This window comes from Pezoporus wallicus, unplaced genomic scaffold, assembly GCF_028554395.1.
Source record: "Pezoporus wallicus isolate ANWC-B61680 ecotype Strahan unplaced genomic scaffold, APGP_CSIRO_Pwel_v1 contig_8376, whole genome shotgun sequence".
Lineage (NCBI taxonomy): Eukaryota > Metazoa > Chordata > Aves > Psittaciformes > Psittacidae > Pezoporus > Pezoporus wallicus.
The window spans coordinates 355208-373191 of NW_026641603.1; the positions used below are offsets into that span (position 1 = coordinate 355208).

Sequence of the window (17984 nt, forward strand, 5' to 3'; positions counted from 1 at the left end):
GGGGAAGGAGATCTCATTGCTCGCATCCCAGGGGCACTTGAGAATCTGACATGGGGAAGAAAAGGCAGAGGGGAACTCCCCACCTGGATCCTATTGCTCTGAGCTTCGGGGAGGAAAGAGGTTTTTCCTTGTTTGTGGCCTGGCTTCCAGAAGGCTCCGCATGCCAGACTGAGAGCCCACTGGGGCCCAGGCAACTGGGGTCCCCTCTGGAAATCTGGCCTTTGATGACAAAATGCTTACTGGAGATTCAGCAAAGGGCCAGGCAGTTTGGAAACGGCTTCTTCCAGCACAGATTGTGATCATGGCCAGCTGTGGCCTTCTCTTCCCCACCCTGCTGCTGCTCAGCGTGAAAACACCGGCATCAAGTCTCATCCTCAGCCTGCCCCCCGTTTCCAGCATCAGTACGTGCCTTTGCATCTCTTTTCTGGCTTTCCCCTGAGAAGATCTCAAAGCTCATCATCAGTGTTTGTAAGATGCCCCCCGCTCCCATCCTTACCCTCTTACAGCTAAAGGAACACGTGGGAATGACTTCTTCAAGGTCACTGATGGGTCTTTTGTGCAGCCCCATTTTGTGGCTATAAACCCAAGTGCCAGATGATGGCCAAGGACAGGGAGCGGGGTCCTGATCTCTGACCACTTCCAAGCTCTGTTGCTCTTACATTATATACATGGACATGGGTATGATGATGCTCAGGAGGATTGTGAAGCCCCAGAAGTTGAAGAAGGCTTGCTGGGCGGGTGTTGTGTGCTTGTAGAAAGCAGAGAGGTAGCTGTGCTTCTCCTGGAACATCTTGGCCCAGAACCCAGAGGCGATGGCGAGGCACAGCGACATGACCAAGAGCACCACGAAGATCTGAGACGAGAAGCCAGGGTGAGAATGCACCATCGCACAGAGCCCATCAGACCCCTTCCTAGCACCAAACATTGCCTCTTCCAGACTGTCTCATTTAGCTGTGAGCCTGTGCAAAGGTGTCCTTGCGCCTGAAGCTGGTTCTCAGACCTCATCCTGGGCTGAGATGAGGGATCCCAGCACGTATTTCAGTTGGCACATACATAACACACTCACAAAGCAAACCCCTGCTTTCCCACCTTCCTTATTGCCTCAGACACCATCTCCCTGGACACGGGGTGTTCCTGCTGCAGTACCAGCAAGCAGAGGAATGCTAGCGGCCAGTCTGAGGGGTGATGATGGCCAACTACCAGGAGCAGGAGTAAGAGCCCTCCAGTTACAACCACGCTGCCTTGCTTCCAGTGGAGGAAAGGTTTCTCCTTTCCCTTCCTCCATCTGCTCTGTGAAGGTCCCTTGGCTCAAGCCACCTCCTTGGACCTGCACTGTTATGGATCATTCAAGCAGGCCTGGAGGGGCTGGAGATCCTGAATACTCCAGCTCCCTCATCCAAGGGGCTGCTCTACAGCTGAGGACTCGGAGCTGCCAACACAACCACGTGCAGACAGCCCCGGATCCAGCAGCTGCCAATTCCTGGGAGCATCACTTGGTGTGTGCCCATAACATATTAAACCCAAGGTATCTTCAGCAAAAGACTGCAAACTTAAGAAAATCAGTGTCACCCAAGCAAGCATCCTCTCATGAGAAGACTCTAGAGGCTGGCAGACCAGGAGGTGTTTGCACCACTCACTATGATCACCAACCGGTCCATCATGCGGTCCAGCTTGGTTTTCTTCCGCTTGATCTTTCCACAGTTCCTCATAATTTTGGAATCGAATCCTGAATGAGAAACATTTTAGAAGTAAATCCACAAGGCCCCAGCCCCCAGAGGGTTGCCTTGCAGCAAAGTGCTTCTGGTTTCCTCCATAACAACATCTCCCTGCCTCTGAAGGCTTCAGAGGACCACATCCCTCAATCAGAGGTTAATCGAACCATGGCTGCACACTTGGAGGAGTGCTGCTTGCACCAAACCTTGTCCCTTTCCTCCCACAGCTGTTCATGGAATCCCAGCCTGGTTTGGGTTGAAGGGACCTTAAAGCTCCTCCAGCTCCAACCCCTGCCATGGGCAGGGACCCCTTCCACTAGAGCAGCTTGCTCCAAGCCCCTGTGTCCAACCTGCCCTTGAACACTGCCAGGGATGGGGCAGCCACAGCTTCTCTGGGCACCCTGTGCCAGCGCCTCAGCACCCTCACAGGGAAGAGCTTCTGCCTAAGAGCTCATCTCAGTCTCCCCTCTGGCAGGTTCAAGCCATTCCCCTTGGCCTGTGCCTACATCCCTTGTCCCAAGCCCCTCTCCAGGTTCCCTGCAGCCCCTTCAGGCACTGGAGCTGCTCTCAGGTCTCCCCTTCAGGAGCCTTCTCTTCTCCAGGCTGCCCCAGCCCAGCTCTCTCAGCCTGGCTCCAGAGCAGAGCTGCTCCAGCCCTCGCAGCATCTCCATGGCCTCCTCTGGACTCACTCCAGCATCTCCCCGTGTCCAAGCTCTCAGATGCGCTGAGCCCCAAAGAGCAGGAGGCCACCAAGGTGGGTGGATGCAGGACACGATGCGCTCACCTGCGTAGATAACCAAGCCATAGCAGAGGTCGGTGTTGCGCAGCCTGCAGCCTCGCAGCAAGATCCTCTCGCTGTCAAGGGGGTAGGTCTGTCCCCTCCAGGCCAGCGTGCCCGTGAAGCTGTGCATGCGGCTGTTGGGCTCCTCACAGGTCACTCTCCCTGGGGCAGAGGGCAGGATTCGGGTAATGGCTTTGAGGGAAGGGGAAGGACCTTCCTGTCCCCTCGCCCCCCACTCCTGCCCCCTCCAAAGAGGGGTGCTGGGGAGATTCAGGGATGGTCGGGGCCTCTCCAGATGCAGTTGGGAAAGGGATGGCTCAAATCCAAGCTAAGCTGGAGGAGGGTGCTCGGTTCACTGGGCTATAAAACCAGAGGAGGTACAAACACAGCTCCATCCCCAGAGCCTCTGGGAGGGGAATGTGCATCCTGTGGAGGACCAAAGGGGAAAACACCCGGGGTCAGAGCGGTTTGGGAGCCAAGCACTTGATTCCCATAGGAAAATCAAGATGCAGGGCAGGGGGAAGGAGCACAACCCCGATGTGCCTTTTTGCTGGGGAAGGTCCTCCATGCAAGGAGGAGAGAGTGCAGCCTCACGTTGGACTGATGGCCCTTGTGCCTAAGGGGACAGGAACTTCCTGAGGCTGAGCCCGTCCCATCCCGGTGGGAATGCCGCAGCCTTGCCCGGGTAGGAGACTCACCATCAAAGGCAGCCATGCTCTCTTCCCTCACCAACTCCTGGTGAGTGACCAGAAGGGCTTGTCTGAACTTCAGGTTTGTCTCCCTGTGAACAAGAGCCAGGGAGGGAAGACTCTACCAGCACTGTGGGGTGACGGAGCTCTTAATTCTGCTGTCGGGCCCATGGGACACAGCCAACCATTAATGACCAGGTGGTTACATGAGTGATGCCAATGAAGAGCAAGACGGGGACCAGGCATGGAGCACTCACACGGGGAGCCCTGGCCACATCCAATGGTTGCTACTGAACTTGCAGTGTGCCCGACCTCTCCCTCCCAACGCTGGGGTGTCCCCAGGACCGGAGCTGTTGCCTCCGTGGCTCCATCCCTCTTCCCCCATGGCAACAGCAGCACCGTGCCCCTCTCCTCACCCATCGATGTCGGTGGTCTCCACGTAGCACAGGCTGCTGGGCTCCGAGCTGCACAGCAGGAGCATGTCGGCCTTGAAGAGCAAACAAGGGAAGAGAGAGCACTTGGCTGAGCCCCTCCTGACCACGCATCCCCAGCCGTGGGGCAGAGGCAGCTCCGGGGGGGCAGCACGCACCGGGACCAAGCTCTCCTTCCGCAGGCGGACGATGTCCCCAACGCGGATGTCGCGCCACTTGCGCCAGCGGAAGCTGCAGGAGGATGAGAGGGGAAGGGGTTTTTATCCCTGCGGAGCAGCGGGGATGGAGGCTGCGGCTCCTTCTGCCCTCTGGACCGGTCCTGCATGAACGGGTGCCGGTTCCTCTGCCGCGGTGGTGGCCTCGCGTCTGCACAGCCACAGGATGGCTGAGCACTGAGGAGAGCGCAGGACCCGTTTGTCACGTCCATATCCCATGTCCCTGTGGGTGGCAGGGACCTTCAGCCCCCTGTCCACGGATGGGCAGTGTTGGTCCTTCCCTGGACCACTGTTCGGCTATGATACTGCTCCATGAGATACGAAGACCTGCGGAAACTTCTGTGGCCAAGGCACCCTCCTCCCAGCATATCACAGCAAATCAGGGCTTCGTTAGACCTGCTGTCAGCCACTGGAACGGGATCACCCATCCCTACAGGGCAGCTGCAGGATGGGAGGTGATGGGAGTTTGCAGAGTCAGGGGCCATGGCACCAAAACCTTTCTCCGCTGCTATGCTCAAGGAGGCTCAGCACTTCAGGGGATCCATTGCTCCACCCAGACCTGGAAAACCCAGCTCCAGCTCCCCCAGGGCCCTCACCTCTTCCCACACAGGATCTCACACGGCCTGCTGTTGATGTTTCTGTCGCTTTGGTGACGGCCCTGCCAGACAAAACCATGCCAGCTGAAAACATAGAATCATCGAATAGGATCATAGAATGGCTTGGGTTGGAAAGGACCTGAAGATCATCAAGTTCCAACCCCCCTGCCGTGGGCAGGGACACCTCACACTAAACCAGGTCACCCAAGGCTCTGTCCAACCTGGTCTTGAACACTGCCAGGGATGGAGCATTCACAACCTCCCTGGGCAACCCATTCCAGTGCCTCACCACCCTTACAGGAAAGAATTTCCTCCTTAGATCCAATCTAAACTTCCCCTGTTTCAGTTTTAACCCATCACCCCTTGTCCTGTCACTGCAGTCCCTAATGAAGAGTCCATCCCCAGCATCCCTATAGGCCCCCTTCAGATCCTGGAAGGCTGCTCTGAGGTCTCCGCGCAGCCTTCTCTTCTCCAGGCTGAACAGCCCCAAACTGCTCAGCCTAGAGACACAGACATGGGGCAAGGACATGCTGCAGCCTGCTTTCTGAAGCAACCAGAAGATGTATGCTGGTGAATGTAGAGGCTAAAATCCCTTGAGGTATTTCTGGTGACCACCCTGGGAATATAAACCATTGGTTAAGATATAAAGATGAGGGGGGTTGGTGTTTAGACCCCAAGGAAAGCAAACTGGCCAGTTCCCATCCTTCCTAAAGGAAAACACAAAGCGTCCTGGACATGGGAGACTTGATGGTTCCTCAGGAACAACAAATGACAGCAACTTCCAAGCTTTTCAGTTCACCCACAGCAAGAGGGCCCTTTCTGCTGCCCAGCTCCCCCAGGACCTGCCCCCAGCTCGAACAGCCTTTTGCTCCATCCCGTACTCACGATGTCGTCGATCAGGTCTCGCACACCCCGGATGACGAGAAGGCAGCTCAGGGGGAAGAGCAGAGGATACCAGGGCAGCGTGGAGATCGCGGGGAAGGCCTAGAGGAGGAGAACTTTACACTTTCATCCCACTTTGGAGTGCTTGAGGTGACTCCCCCCCCTCATTCCCAGCTCCTCTCCCCGGCCAGCGCCTAAGGAACCCATCTAAGAAGACTCAAATCCAGGTGTCTGCCCGCAGAGAACGGTCCTGTTGGCTTTCCACGTCCTTTTAAAGTGTGGAGTGTACGTGGGGCGTTTGGAGGGCAGGATTTCTATTTAGGGATGGTTTCTCTTACATCCACATCCGATCAGTTTAATGTAACCAAGCTTAAGGGAGGTTAGACCCCTCTGAGCTCAGGACAAGGAGCACCGCTGACAAGCAGCATCCTTGGCACCATCTCAGACCAACCACCAGGCATCCTTCCTTTTCTAGGCAGCCCTGCACACGCTTGGTGCCCAGCTCACCTGTAAGAAGATGACGAAGACAAAGTAGATGTTGGCCATTCGGTGGAACTGCTCGTAGAGGTTCAGGGGCAGGAAGGTGAAGACGTTGTACTTGGCTGTCTTAATGGCATTGCCCTGCAGAAGAAAGGCCCCAGTGGGCGTTCAGCCACGGAGAACCACAGAATCATCAACCGGGCTGGGAAGGACCTTTAAGATCATCAAGTTCCCCCGCACTGCCACGTCCCCTAAACCAGCTCACTACAGGAAATCAAGGACGTTCTGGTGCTTTCAGGACTTTTCACGGGGTAAGAGATGCCTTCAAAAATCCAAAGCCATGAGGGGAAACAAGGAGATTTATAGAGGAAAGGGCTGTATAAAATCCAGACAAAACCATTTCCTTCACCTCCAGCTGGGGGGCCATTATTTAGCTGGGAAAAAGGAAAATCTGCTTTTGTTATATTAAATCTTAAAAAAAACAACACAGTCTTTCTTGTTATTGGACCATCAGACTAAAAAGCCTCCCTCACTGCGATTCTGCCCCTTTTCTGTCAGCTTCAGAGGGGATCTAGGGCAGGGATCCTCTTCATCCTCCAAACATGGGTTTGTGATGGACTTGCAATGGTTGGGCTTGATGATCTTGAAGGTCTTTTCCAACCTGGTTGACTCTGAGTCTCCGATGCACTGAGGACTGTGTGTGTGAGTCCCCAGCACCCGGAGCCGAGGCTGACTCACCGCGTACTTCTGCTTGCTCAGACAGAAGGCAAACCTCTTCTTGAATTGCCTGTGGTAGCTCCGGTCGTTGGCCCTCACCTCCCAGGTGAAAGCTGGAAAAGCAAGTGGATATTCAGCACGTCCCATGGGAGCCAGTGATGGTGCCACTGGGCTTACGGTGACCCGACGCTGGTTGGATGGGCTTTCCATAGAGCACCTACAGCTTGAGAGCTGCTGGAGGTGCAAACGGGACAGAGCTGGAGCTTCGGAACGCGTGGACAGAGGGCTCAGGAGGCCAGAAGCTTCCAGAGATGGGGGACTGCTGCACACACGTCCCCTTCGAGCCTCAGGCTACCCGAGCTCAGGTGCTGGGGTCGTGGTACAAGCAGGCCAGGTGAAGCACAACCCCTCCAAGCAACAGGACTTCGCTGGTCCTCTCCTGATTGAATCTTTGCTATCCCAGTTCAGAGGCTGCCAAGGCACATCCCAGCCACTCGTGGTCCCTCCTTCCAGCCCATTCACCCCAAATCTACTTCTTCTAAAGACAGGTGAAACCCCACAACGCGCTCCCTGCTCACCGACCTGGCAGCTGCTTCTTTCCATGCAGGCAGCCTGGCTCCTGCTCAGCCATGCTGGTGCCACTGCCAGGATCTAGGGACAAGGACAACCACAACACGAAGCAATGAGATCCCCCCCGGGATGCTCCTGCCCATGGCCAGGTACAGGTGTGCGGCCAAGCTGGAGGCAGAACCACCTACAACAAAGCTGTTGGGACTGAGCCTCAAGGCTGGGTTTAGCTGGACCCCAGGGATGGGTATGGGAGAGGTGAGGCTGTTCAGGGCCATTAACGCATTGGTGCCCGCAGGGCCCTGACCCATTGCTCAGAGCATCTTCAGACCTTCCTCCAGGCTGTTAATAGCAAAGCTGAGGCCAACAGTGGTGAGTGCCAAGAGATTTGCCTGGGCTCTCTGCTTCCAAACCATCAAATGGCATGATGGCTTTCATGGAAGGGTCCAAGCCTATCCTGAGTCTCATCGGGATGGAAGACTTTAGTTTTGTCTGTGGTCATCCTTTCAGAAGATCCCTCACGCTCAGGATCAGGCTTAAGTTGACTCTCCCCCACGTCCCTGCTGCGTTGGGCGTCTCTGAGCCCCATTGTACCCAGTAACAATCCCCATTACCCCACTTACCCCTTCCACAGACCGCACGTCAGCTGCACAGCACCCCTGCTGCAGGTGAGGCCAAACGAAACTACAGCTAATTGGAGAGAGGAGGATGCTGGTGGAGCTGGGTGCTGCGCCAAGAGCCCAGGGGCAAAGGGAAAGAGGGAGCTAAGACAAAGAATGATTCCAAGTTGGAGAAACTTCCACGGGGACATCCAAGAAGCCGCAGCTCCAACAAACCTCTTGTCAAACCTCACTCATCGCCTCAATGACTGCAGGAACAGGCTGGAAGCGGGTGCCAGGGCCGGCAGCCAAACCCTTCCCTGGCCCCAACCCGGAGCTACCCAGGACCAGAAAGTGGCAGCAATGGCCACAGGCACAAGACATCCTCTGACCACTGCTCCACACCTCCTTTGGCCCCACAGTGATTCATTAACCCACGGATGCTCCTCCAGCTCAACACCAGGCACTCCTTTTGGCCTGGCAGGGAACATCCCGTCCCGTGGTCCCCGGGGGGGGTCTGGCTGCGGACCAGCCCCTTGGGGCTGCTGGGTGCGGCAGGACCCAAAGTGGGGCTTTCTCACCCCTAAAAAGCGGAGCTTTGGGCTCCTGGAGGTTTGCATGGACTGAACCCGCTTTAAGCAGCAACGGGCGCCGTGCCCGCAGGGTTTGGGTTGGAGAAACACGTGGGGATTTGTGTCGCCCATGGAGCCGATCCGCTGGAGCGCTGGGATCCCAAAGCTCCAGACAAACGTGGGGCTGTTGCTCAGCTCCTGCTCAGGGCAGGGATTAATGTGAGAGCCCTTGGGTTCCCTGGGAGCCCCGGCGCAGGCTCTGCTGCTTTGAGCAGCTTTCTGCCCCTCCTGCTCCCACCCAGCCAAAGGAAAAGGGGGGGGACGGGTCCTACCCGGGGCTTGTGAGTGCTGCTGCTGTTTATGTGACTGCAGCATCCCTGTGGGACCTCAGCCGCTGCTACCCCAGAGACCCCCCCAAAGCCACCCCGAGACCCCCATAAGCCCAAGGATCCCCGAAGCCACCCCAGGGACCCCCACCAACCCCGGAGCCCCGCTCCCCCGCCAGCCCCCAGTTGCTGCAGTTCCAGCATCACCCCAGGCTCGGTCCCATCGCAGAGCCACCGGCCCACGGAAGGGCAACGGGTGGCGGGCGCAGCACCCGGCTCATGCCTCCTCCTGCCCTCGGCACGCAGGAAATGCCCCCGCGCTCGGGCCGGGTGGATCCCGGCTCGTTAAAGCCTCTCGGGGTGGTTTTCAGCCCCAGCTCCGAGCACATGCCCGGGCCATGAGTTTCCCTCCGCTCACCCCGTTTATTCCCCCTGCTTTGATGTGACTCCAGGTGGAAAAGCATCTCCCCATCCCGAACCGCTCCCATCCGTGCTTGGGGGGGGGAGAAGGATGCCCTGGGCTCCCTCGGGGTCCACAGGGAGAGATGCAGCTCGCAGGAGAGCCCCCACCGCACCCGCAGCGCCCTCGGGTCCAGCGGGCACCCATGGGTGCCCCAGAGCGTGAGGAGGAGGAGGATGGGAGCTGCTGCCCCACTGCCCCCCCCCCCCACCCCGTACCTGCACCGATCCTGCCGCCGAGCTCCTGCTGCCGCCCGCCCTGCCCCACGCAGGGACCGCGGGGACGGCCCTCGCCACACCTCCGGCCGCGGGCTCTGCTCTGCCCTCCCGCTGCCGGGGCCCCCCTCGCTGGCAGCGCTGAGCCTGCCCTCATTTATGGGCTGGCTCCGGAGCTGCCGCAGGAGCCGCTCCCGTGGGATGCACAAGAGGATGGGGCCGCGGCCGCGGGGTTCCCAGGGGAGAAGGCGCTGATCCCAAACGGGGCTGGGGGAGAGCGGGCACGAGCAGAGAGCAGGAGCTGGGCTGCGGGTGGGGGGTGACTTGGTTTCACTGCTGAGCACTGAGTCCCCCCACACCAGAGCCCTGGAGGCTGAGGAAGGTGGGAGGAAGAGGAGGCTGAACCACGCCGCCTCCGAGCAGCCCCTCGGGGACTGCGAACCCCGCTGGGGACAGAAACTGCTCTGTTGGTGGTGGCAGAGGAGGGACGAGAGCCAGCCCCGTGCCCCCCTGCTCTCCCATCCCACCCCGCACTCATCCCGCACAGCAGCCCCGCTGCAGTGGTCCTGCATCAGCCATCGGCAGATTAATTGCTCACGGCAATTAACCACAGAAACCTGGAGGCAATTACCCAAGTGCTGGCCCAGCTCTCCATAAAGCATCTCCTGAGCAGTTGGGAATAACTCGTTCTAGGTCCATACACAACACAGCAGCGGCGTGTTCCTGTATCCCCACATCCCCACTGGGAATACTGGCCAGCACTGGACCTGCAGCGGGATGGATTTGGGTTAACGTTATCCCAGCCCCTGTCTCCAAACACACGTGGAATTTCTCTCTTCCTGCTCCCCGAGCCCAGCACCTCCTTTCCCTGCAGATGGATTCCAAGCTGCCTTTGATGAAGACCGCTTGCAGCTTGCACTTGGACAAACTGGAGTTTATCCATGAGACTGCCATGAATTTCCACCCCCTCAGCCCATCACCTGCCTTTCGTGCCTGCAATTCCCTGGCAGCTCCTGCAGGGTTGACACCTGGAGCAGCACCTGTGAGGAATTCCATCATTTCCAGCCCTCTCCTGCTGCGTCCCGCCGCTGCTCCCATCCTCTGCCCCACGGAGACCCAATGACGAGGGCAGCACCAGCACAAGGAAGGCACGGCCAAGCCCTGGGCTCCAAACCTCAGCGTTCCCCCCATGCTTTTGGAGCCACTTGCTGCTTCCATAGGAATGAAAAGGATTTCCACACCCTGCCCTGGTGTCCCCGCACAGGGACACGTGGCGGGTGGCACCCAGCACCGATGACACTGGTGGGGAATGGCCGAGGTCACCCTGGCAACTGCAGCCACTGAAGGTGACTTTTCACCCATCAATGCCCCCTGCAATCAGCTGAGCTCCCCCCGGCACAGTGCACTGAGCGCCAGGGCAGAGGATGCTCCTCCGGGCACCGCGGTGACCGTCCCAGTGTGTCCCTGCTCCGGGTGCCCCTGGTCCTTGCAAGGAAGGGTTAAACCTTTGAGCCCGGTGTTTTCGCTTTGCTCGTGGCCCAAGCGGCTCCAGGTGCCCCGTTCCACCCGGCTGAGCAGCCACAAAGCCCCGTTTGTTCAGGGAAAATAGTGATAATAACTTAGAAATGCTCCCTGCGGGACAGGGGCTGTTCCTCAGCATGGGAACAGCCCCATGTGCAGCCCTGGGGCTCCAGCCACCACCTCCTGGGCTCCCATTGATGCCCCAGCCTGGACCAGAGCTTGGGAGATGTGATCCCAGCATCATCAGTGTGGATGTGCCTCTGGACATCACCCAGTGCAAGCAGGGCCACCAGGGGAACGTGCCCATGGTGGGTTTGGGATGTCTCCAAAGAGGGAGACTCCACAGCCCCCGTGGGCAGCCTGTGCCAGGGCTCTGCCACCCTCAGTGGGAAGTTCTTCCTCATGCTGAGGTGGAACTTGGTGTGCTTTAGTTTCTGGCCATTGCTCCTCATCCTGGGCACCACTGAGAAGTCTGGCACCGTTCTCCTGGCACCACCTTTGAGCTATTGATCTGCATTGATGAGATCCCCTCTCAGGCTGCTCTTCTCTGACCAACCAGGCCCAGCTCCCACAGTCTCTCCTCATCAGAGATGCTCCAGACCGCTGAGCATCCTCATGGCCTTCACTGGACGCTCTCCAGCATCTCCTTGCCTCTTGTCCTGAGGAGCCCAGCACTGGACACAGTGCTCCAGATGTGGCCTCACCAGGGCCAGTAGAGGAGGAATCACCTCCCTTGACTGCTGCCACACTGCTTCTGATGCACCCCAGGATACTGCCTCCCACCAGGCCCTGGACCAGAAGTGCCGATGGAGCAGTGAGTGATGCCCTTGGCACCCAGCACCTGCCTCCAACACCCAAAAACTTCCCCCACCTCCCAAACCTGCACAACCAGTCCCCTTCCTGCTCCGCACCCTCCTCCTCTGCTCCCGGCCACCCTGCAGCCACCTCAGACCAGGGCACAAGGGGACAGGGCTGGGCACTGGTGGTGATCGTTTCTTGCCCACCACACTGGCCGGTTCGCTGTGGCTGAAGGGTACAGGAGGACCTCAGTCACTGCAGTGATGGCAGCATCACCCACCTCATCCTGCTGCAAGTTCAGGGCTGGGACTGAGCCCCGCAGCCCCCCTGCACTGACAGGGCACAGCTGCCATGGCAGATGCCCCAGCTCCAGCACTTCCAAGGAAAACCAAGCACCTCAGACCTCCAGGATAGACACCGACCATGCACTCGTGCCTGCGGTCCCCCCAGCTGCCTGGGGCTGGGTGAGCGCTGCTCCCTCCTGCCTCAATCCATGACCCAGAGGAGATTCGGGGGCTCCTTTCCACCCTGCAGGCTCTGGAAAAGCAGGAAAGCAAAATGCTTTGGGCACCACGAGGAGCCCCCCGATGGCTGCGGCCACCTCAGGTGTCAGCCAGGAGGTGACTGCCACAGCTCAGCGCACCCAGCACCACAAGAGGCCCATAGAGAACATGGGTCAGCCGTGACTTTTATAGCATCCCAAGTAACCGCTGCCATCGCCAAGCCATCACCAGCACGTTAAATAAAACACATTGCCAGTGAGGTCATCTAATAGCCTCTTATTTCTTGATTTGAACTTTTTACCTTCACCTCTTCCTCTGTGCTGAATCAGCTCCTTCCCTTGGCACTCGAATTCCTGCCCCATTTGTGAGATTGATGCAGGCTCTCCCGCAGCAGCCGGGCACCGGGGTGGGTGCTGGTGCTCCTGGGATCCCAGCCCAGCTCTGGGCTGGAGGAACAAGGAGCCAGGACCTGCCCCGCTGCGGCCCAGGGCATCCTGTGGAGGGGGGAGAAAGGATTGTCCAGAGTGCGGGTCTGGCACGTGCGGCCCCAGGCTTTGCCTCCTCTTGCAGGCACAGAATCCCAGCCTGGTTTGGGCTGAAGGGACCTTAAAGCTCCTCCAGCTCCAACCCCTGCCACGGGCAGGGACCCCTTCCACTGGAGCAGCTTGCTCCAAGCCCCTGTGTCCAACCTGGCCTTGAGCACTGCCAGGGATGGGGCAGCCACAGCTTCTCTGGGCACCCTGTGCCAGCGCCTCAGCACCCTCCCAGGGAAGAGCTTCTGCCTAAGAGCTCATCTCAGTCTCCCCTCGTCCTGTCAGCAAATTAAAAGGATGCTCCAGGGAAGCCTGCCCAGGTTCTCCTCACCTCTGGGGCGGCTCCAGCAGCCCTCCTCCCCGATGCAGGCACAGGCAGAGCAGACCCAGACTCAGGAGCATGCATTTAGTCAACACCCTTTTATTAAAAACAATTACAAAAAGTTACAGGTTACAACAGTTCTGTACAACCCCAAACCCTCTCACCAACCGCCAGCTCCTGGTTTTACAGTGTTACAGGGGTCCAGCACTTGCTCGGACCCCCAGTGACAGCACAGGTGGAAGCAGAAGCCTCGTTTTAGGGGGTCCCCAGTGAACCGTGGGGAAAGGGAAGGGAATGAATGAGGTCCCCTGGCCCTGCAGCAATGCGCTGCCTTCCCCAGGCCAGGCGGTGGGAGCCAGCCAAGCAGGCAGCTCCCCAAGCAGGACAGCAGTGCACCAGGTCCGGGTTAGAAACGGGCTGGCTTTCCCAGGGAAGGCAGGTGTGGGAGAGGGCTGGGAGCTGGGACTGCCTGTCCAGTCATGGGGGAAGCTGGAGGCAAGAGCCAGCTCTGAGCTCTAACGTGGCTGCAGGGTAGATGGATGCTGCTCCAGGTACACTGCAGCCAGGGGGAAGATAAACAGGGGGATGAAGAAGGAAAAGAGGCAGAAGCAGGAACAAGCCTTCCCTGCTTGGGTAGGTAGCCCAGAACTTCCCATCTCTTCCGCAGCCTGGGCAGGAACAGATTGTTCCCCACAGGCAATGGGAGAGGGGGGACCAACGTGTTCGAAGGCTGCTCCACATGGAAGCCCCACAGCAGGGAAGGAGGCAGCTTGGCAAAGGAGAGCTGGATGTGATCACATTCTATGTGATGTGCCCTACGGAGCACTGGGGCAGTGGCAGGGAGCTGCACAGCCTGAAAGCTGGGATAACAAACAGGCTGTGCCACTGCCTGCCAGAAGCAACACAGGAGGGCTCAGCAGTAACAGGAGCCTGTAGAGTCCCCACTGCTGCTGGTGGCTTCAGGAGAGCCTGGCAGAGATCTGGCCCTGGAAGCCACAGCCTCACCTCTGAGGACAGCAGTGGGATGGGGAGAGCCCCCCAGGGCTTGTGCACACACCAGCACCCCCCAACCACACCGGGCACAGAGGTGGGACAGGCCACAGGATGTGCTGGAGGACACACAGCACATCCCCAAACCTCCAACCCAGCACTGCCACTGGCTACAGAGGAGTGAGCCAGATCCAGCTCCAACAGGAACCAAAGCCCAGCAGCTGCCACTGGAGCCATGCAGCCCACCCGTGCCAGGGCCATCAGCAGCCACCACTGGGAAGCGGTCACAGCTCCAGCTGAGGCAGTGGCTGTGCTAAGAATGGGGCTAAGGTGCTGCCTGGATGGACCTCAGCTACAAAACCACATCTGTCAGGGACCACTTTAAGCAGCTCTGCTCTTCCTCCAACCACAGCCACCAGTGCACCCGTGCTCCTGCCCCAGGCGCCACAAGCATGATGGAGGCACACTCTGGACAGTTGCTTTTGTCCAAGGGGTCAGACAGTATCGGGGTCTTCTGCTCATCTCAAAACAACCAACGTGTAAACTGGTTTAAAAGAGGAATTTTTACTATTGCTTTTGCTCTTGCCTGCACCAAGTCCCTGCTCTCAGGGACGGACTGGTGGGAAGTCCTGCAGACTGCAAAGGGCCACCCTTAGGTGCAATCTTACACCTAGGTGCTCCCAAAAACCTTGATCCCTACAGACAAGCTCACTGGAGACAGCTCAGGTTGGACTCGATGATCTTAAAGACCTTTTCCAACCTAGCTGATTCTATGATTCTAACCTGCAACTGCCTGCTCTTCCCACTCTCCTCCCCTGGAAGGCTGCAAGTTGCTGCTTGGCTCTGGGAGCCCAGTTTGTCCAAGCCCCTCTGCCCCTTGCCTCACTACCCCACACACAGCTCCCTGAGCTCTGGGCAAGGGCTGACACTGGTGGTTTGTCCCTTCTGCAGCAACTGCAGCACCAGGACACCAGCCCTCACTAAAGAGATCCCTTGGGCTGCAGTACGCAGTAATTCCCCTTGACCCATCTCATTCCTCTCTGACCTGCTGCTCCCACCACATGCTCTCACAGATAACCTCTGTCTCTTGTGGCTCTGGCTTTCTCTTCCATAGTGAGACTGCACTCGGATCTCTTCCCACATGGCTTGATCCTCAGCTCTCTCCACCCTTTGCTTGCCATTCACACAGAAAATAGGCAATCCATTCACTTTCCAGCTTCCTGCCCAACCTTCTTCCAGCTCCCCCATCTCCAAACACTGGGAATCCAGCAGCTTTAGAGCACAGAGGCAATATATGTTACATTTGAAAGAAAAGGAAAAAGATCTACCTTTAACTGAACCAAAAAGATCCTTCTGCACATATCTGACCTACCTCTAAAAACTTCTTCTAGGAACCAAGCAGCTCTTTCTCTGGTTGTGCTACTCAAAACCACCTTGCCTTGCCTACAAGGCAATTGTACCACAGAGTATCCCTCAGGTGGAGTAAAGAGGATCTGACAGCCACTATCTGGTCAGAGGGACCTGCAAGCAGTGAGCTGGTGCCATTCAGCAGTGCCAGCAGGAGTCCTGAAGTCCCATAGATACCTGGGAGTGCACGGGGAGCCTGGGGTAGCATGCTGCTGCGTACAGGTGGACAGTGTTACTCTGAGTATTTATTGCACTGCTTCAAAGAGGTGGAGGAGGAACAGGAGAAAGAGAAAGCGCAAGTCATCGTTTCACTTTAGCATCTTCTTTGATCTTCCAGACCATTAGCTCCATGCAAGCTCTGGCATCCTCACTGGAGTCATGCCCTTCCACTGCGGAGAGAATGACAAGGATGGCAGTTACCCCCACAGCCCTGCAGCCTCTCTGCTGCACAGGGGCTGCTGACAGCACAGAGCAAGGCTTCCTGAGACAACGTCCTGCCTCACACTCCTGCCCTCTGCCCCAGCAGCCACAGGGGCATCTGTGATCATCATGAACAACAGTGATGGATTTCCACTAAACGTGCTTTGCTGGACTTCAGCTTGACACCATTCCCTTGTTTAAATTAAGGGCTGAAGTGCTGTTAGTCTGTAGGACCTCAGGCTATGGAGGTCAGAGAGGCCTCAATTTACTCAGCAGTATGTTCCCAATGTGCTCAAGGAAGACTACAAGGAACATGCCATGCTTCAAACAGGAAGGTCAATCTCAGTTTGCCAGAGAGGGAAGGGAGGGCATGACACAGCCTTGTCAGAGCTAATTCTGGCCTTCTCACACCACTTCTTTGGTCCCTGCTTAGCACAGAGAGGGAAGAAGCAAGTGCTGCTGGCCCTCAGAGCAGGGTTCAAACAAACTGTGGTAGAGACTTTGTACGCCAGCCATTCACAGCTACTGCCAAATACTGTGTGGGGCAAACCAAAGATTAGGAGCAAGAGGATGGGGCTTGGGGAGAGCAGAGAAGGGCAGGTCTAAGGAGCCCACATCCAGGTGGGATGGGACACGAGACCCTCCCCACTCTGAGCTCCTCCTTGTTCTCACCATTGTCCTGGATGATGCGCTTGAGGTAGTCTGCCATCAGTGTCCGGAGAGCCCGTTTGTAAGGCAAACCCAGGCGGTGGGGAAAGACGATGGCCGTATCCACCACTGTGCCATGGATAAGCTGGAGGGAGGGAGCAGGAAAGAAACATGCTTATTTTCCCTCTCCCACAAGGATGGACACTCCTTAGGATTAACCATGCTAAAGCAATCCTCCTTCCGGTCAGGCTCTCGGGCTCTGTGTAATGCTGTCACCAAGCTCCAGCCCAACCAGTCTTGCAAGAGGCTCTGGGTGAATCAAAGATGACTCCCCCTTGAAGGATGCATGCACACAGGCTTCCCAGTGCTCTGCCAGCCAACATACCTGCCCTCAGAGCCCTGCCTAAGTGCACCTTCACAGCAGCAGATATTCAGGGCTGCTCCAGTTTGTATAACTCAAACAGGCCAGGCCAATTCCTAATCCCCTGGCCTAGAGAAGCTGGTTTTAGCTCTGAGTGTCTTTTACAATGAAAAACCAAGCCAAGGAACCAACTGACCCCATAAAGCCTGTGACAGCCTTTCAGCTGTTTCTCAAGATGTGGACAACTGTGGGAAGGATATGCAAGTCAAAACCCACTGCACATCACACTGCTTCTACAGAAAAGGCCTAACCTTAAAGGTGCAAACTGACCTGAAAACCTCCAGTTCGTCATCAATGAGTCAACAGGAAGTTTTTAACCAGTGCCAGTTAAGCAAGGATGAAATGAGACACAGAGATATTGTACTTCTGGGCATAAGGAACTACACAGTGTGTGGGAGGGAGGCCTGGGCTGGTCCTGCAGCTGGGTCAAAGTGCCTGGGCACATAGGAGAGGCAAGAGGTTTGCCATCCTCTAGGTATGAAGTGTCATCATGGTGGAGGAAGATGCTGAACCGGTCCACACGCTACCTACCCTTCACCAAGGGGCCCTGTGGAGGGCCAAAAGGCCACATTTGACAGAGTCTATAAACACAGAGTAAGATGGTTCCTTTAAATACTAATTTCATACTCTCAGGCTAAAATTAGGTTAATCCTCTGTTGGCACAAGTTCAACGAGAGCTAAAGGAATGTGGATGAATGTAGTCCCACTTCTCAAGTACAGGAGTAAAACACAGAGATAGGCCTGTGTGCCTGACCAAAAGACAGCTCTGCCCAGCTCAACACAGGATGACTCAGACAGGACCCTGATAATCCAGTCTCCTCCTCTGCCTTGACTCTTCTTATGCACCAGCTCATGTTGCGGGACAATCCATATCTTGGTCATTAATAGTTTCACAGTGCAACTCTGTCATGCCTGAGAACAGCTGGAGTTTAACAGCAGCAACCTGCTACACCCTTTGGAGTACAGAACTGCCAACGTTAAGGATAACCTCTCCTCGACTGCAGTCAAGTTTGGCACCCACCCAGGCCCAACCATAATTACTTATGGAGATCAGGAGGACTGGGGAAATCGGATAATATAGCTTTAAATCAAAACAGGAATGCTATCACCATTTGGAGCTTGCCATGGCCATTAACGAGATGTCGACTTTACTGCCACGGCCCTCAGACATTACAACTT

At 56.9% G+C, this 17984-nt stretch overlaps 2 protein-coding genes across 5 annotated transcripts in view; both read right to left on the reverse strand.

Moving 5' to 3' along the window:
• ATP8B3 (ATPase phospholipid transporting 8B3) overlaps nt 1-9344 on the reverse strand; it is a 78047-nt gene extending 68703 nt beyond the window's left edge. The window contains exons 1-12 of the mRNA XM_057424576.1: nt 9246-9344; nt 7086-7154; nt 6525-6616; nt 5814-5927; nt 5310-5408; nt 4425-4486; nt 3772-3844; nt 3599-3669; nt 3192-3274; nt 2497-2655; nt 1638-1726; nt 660-853 (exon numbers count right to left, since the gene is read on the reverse strand). Of these exons, the coding sequence (XP_057280559.1) occupies nt 660-853; nt 1638-1726; nt 2497-2655; nt 3192-3274; nt 3599-3669; nt 3772-3844; nt 4425-4486; nt 5310-5408; nt 5814-5927; nt 6525-6616; nt 7086-7134 (1085 nt within the window). The 5' untranslated portion in view covers nt 7135-7154; nt 9246-9344. The remainder of the gene's footprint in view (nt 1-659; nt 854-1637; nt 1727-2496; nt 2656-3191; nt 3275-3598; nt 3670-3771; nt 3845-4424; nt 4487-5309; nt 5409-5813; nt 5928-6524; nt 6617-7085; nt 7155-9245) is intronic.
• A 6197-nt stretch (nt 9345-15541) lies between these two features.
• The window catches only part of REXO1 (RNA exonuclease 1 homolog), a 38855-nt gene continuing 36412 nt past the window's right edge, over nt 15542-17984 (reverse strand). For all 4 annotated transcript variants that reach the window (XM_057424501.1, XM_057424502.1, XM_057424503.1 and 1 more), the window contains exons 15-16: nt 16409-16529; nt 15542-15705 (exon numbers count right to left, since the gene is read on the reverse strand). In XM_057424501.1, coding sequence (XP_057280484.1) covers nt 15617-15705; nt 16409-16529 — 210 coding nt within the window. In that variant the 3' untranslated portion in view covers nt 15542-15616. The remainder of the gene's footprint in view (nt 15706-16408; nt 16530-17984) is intronic.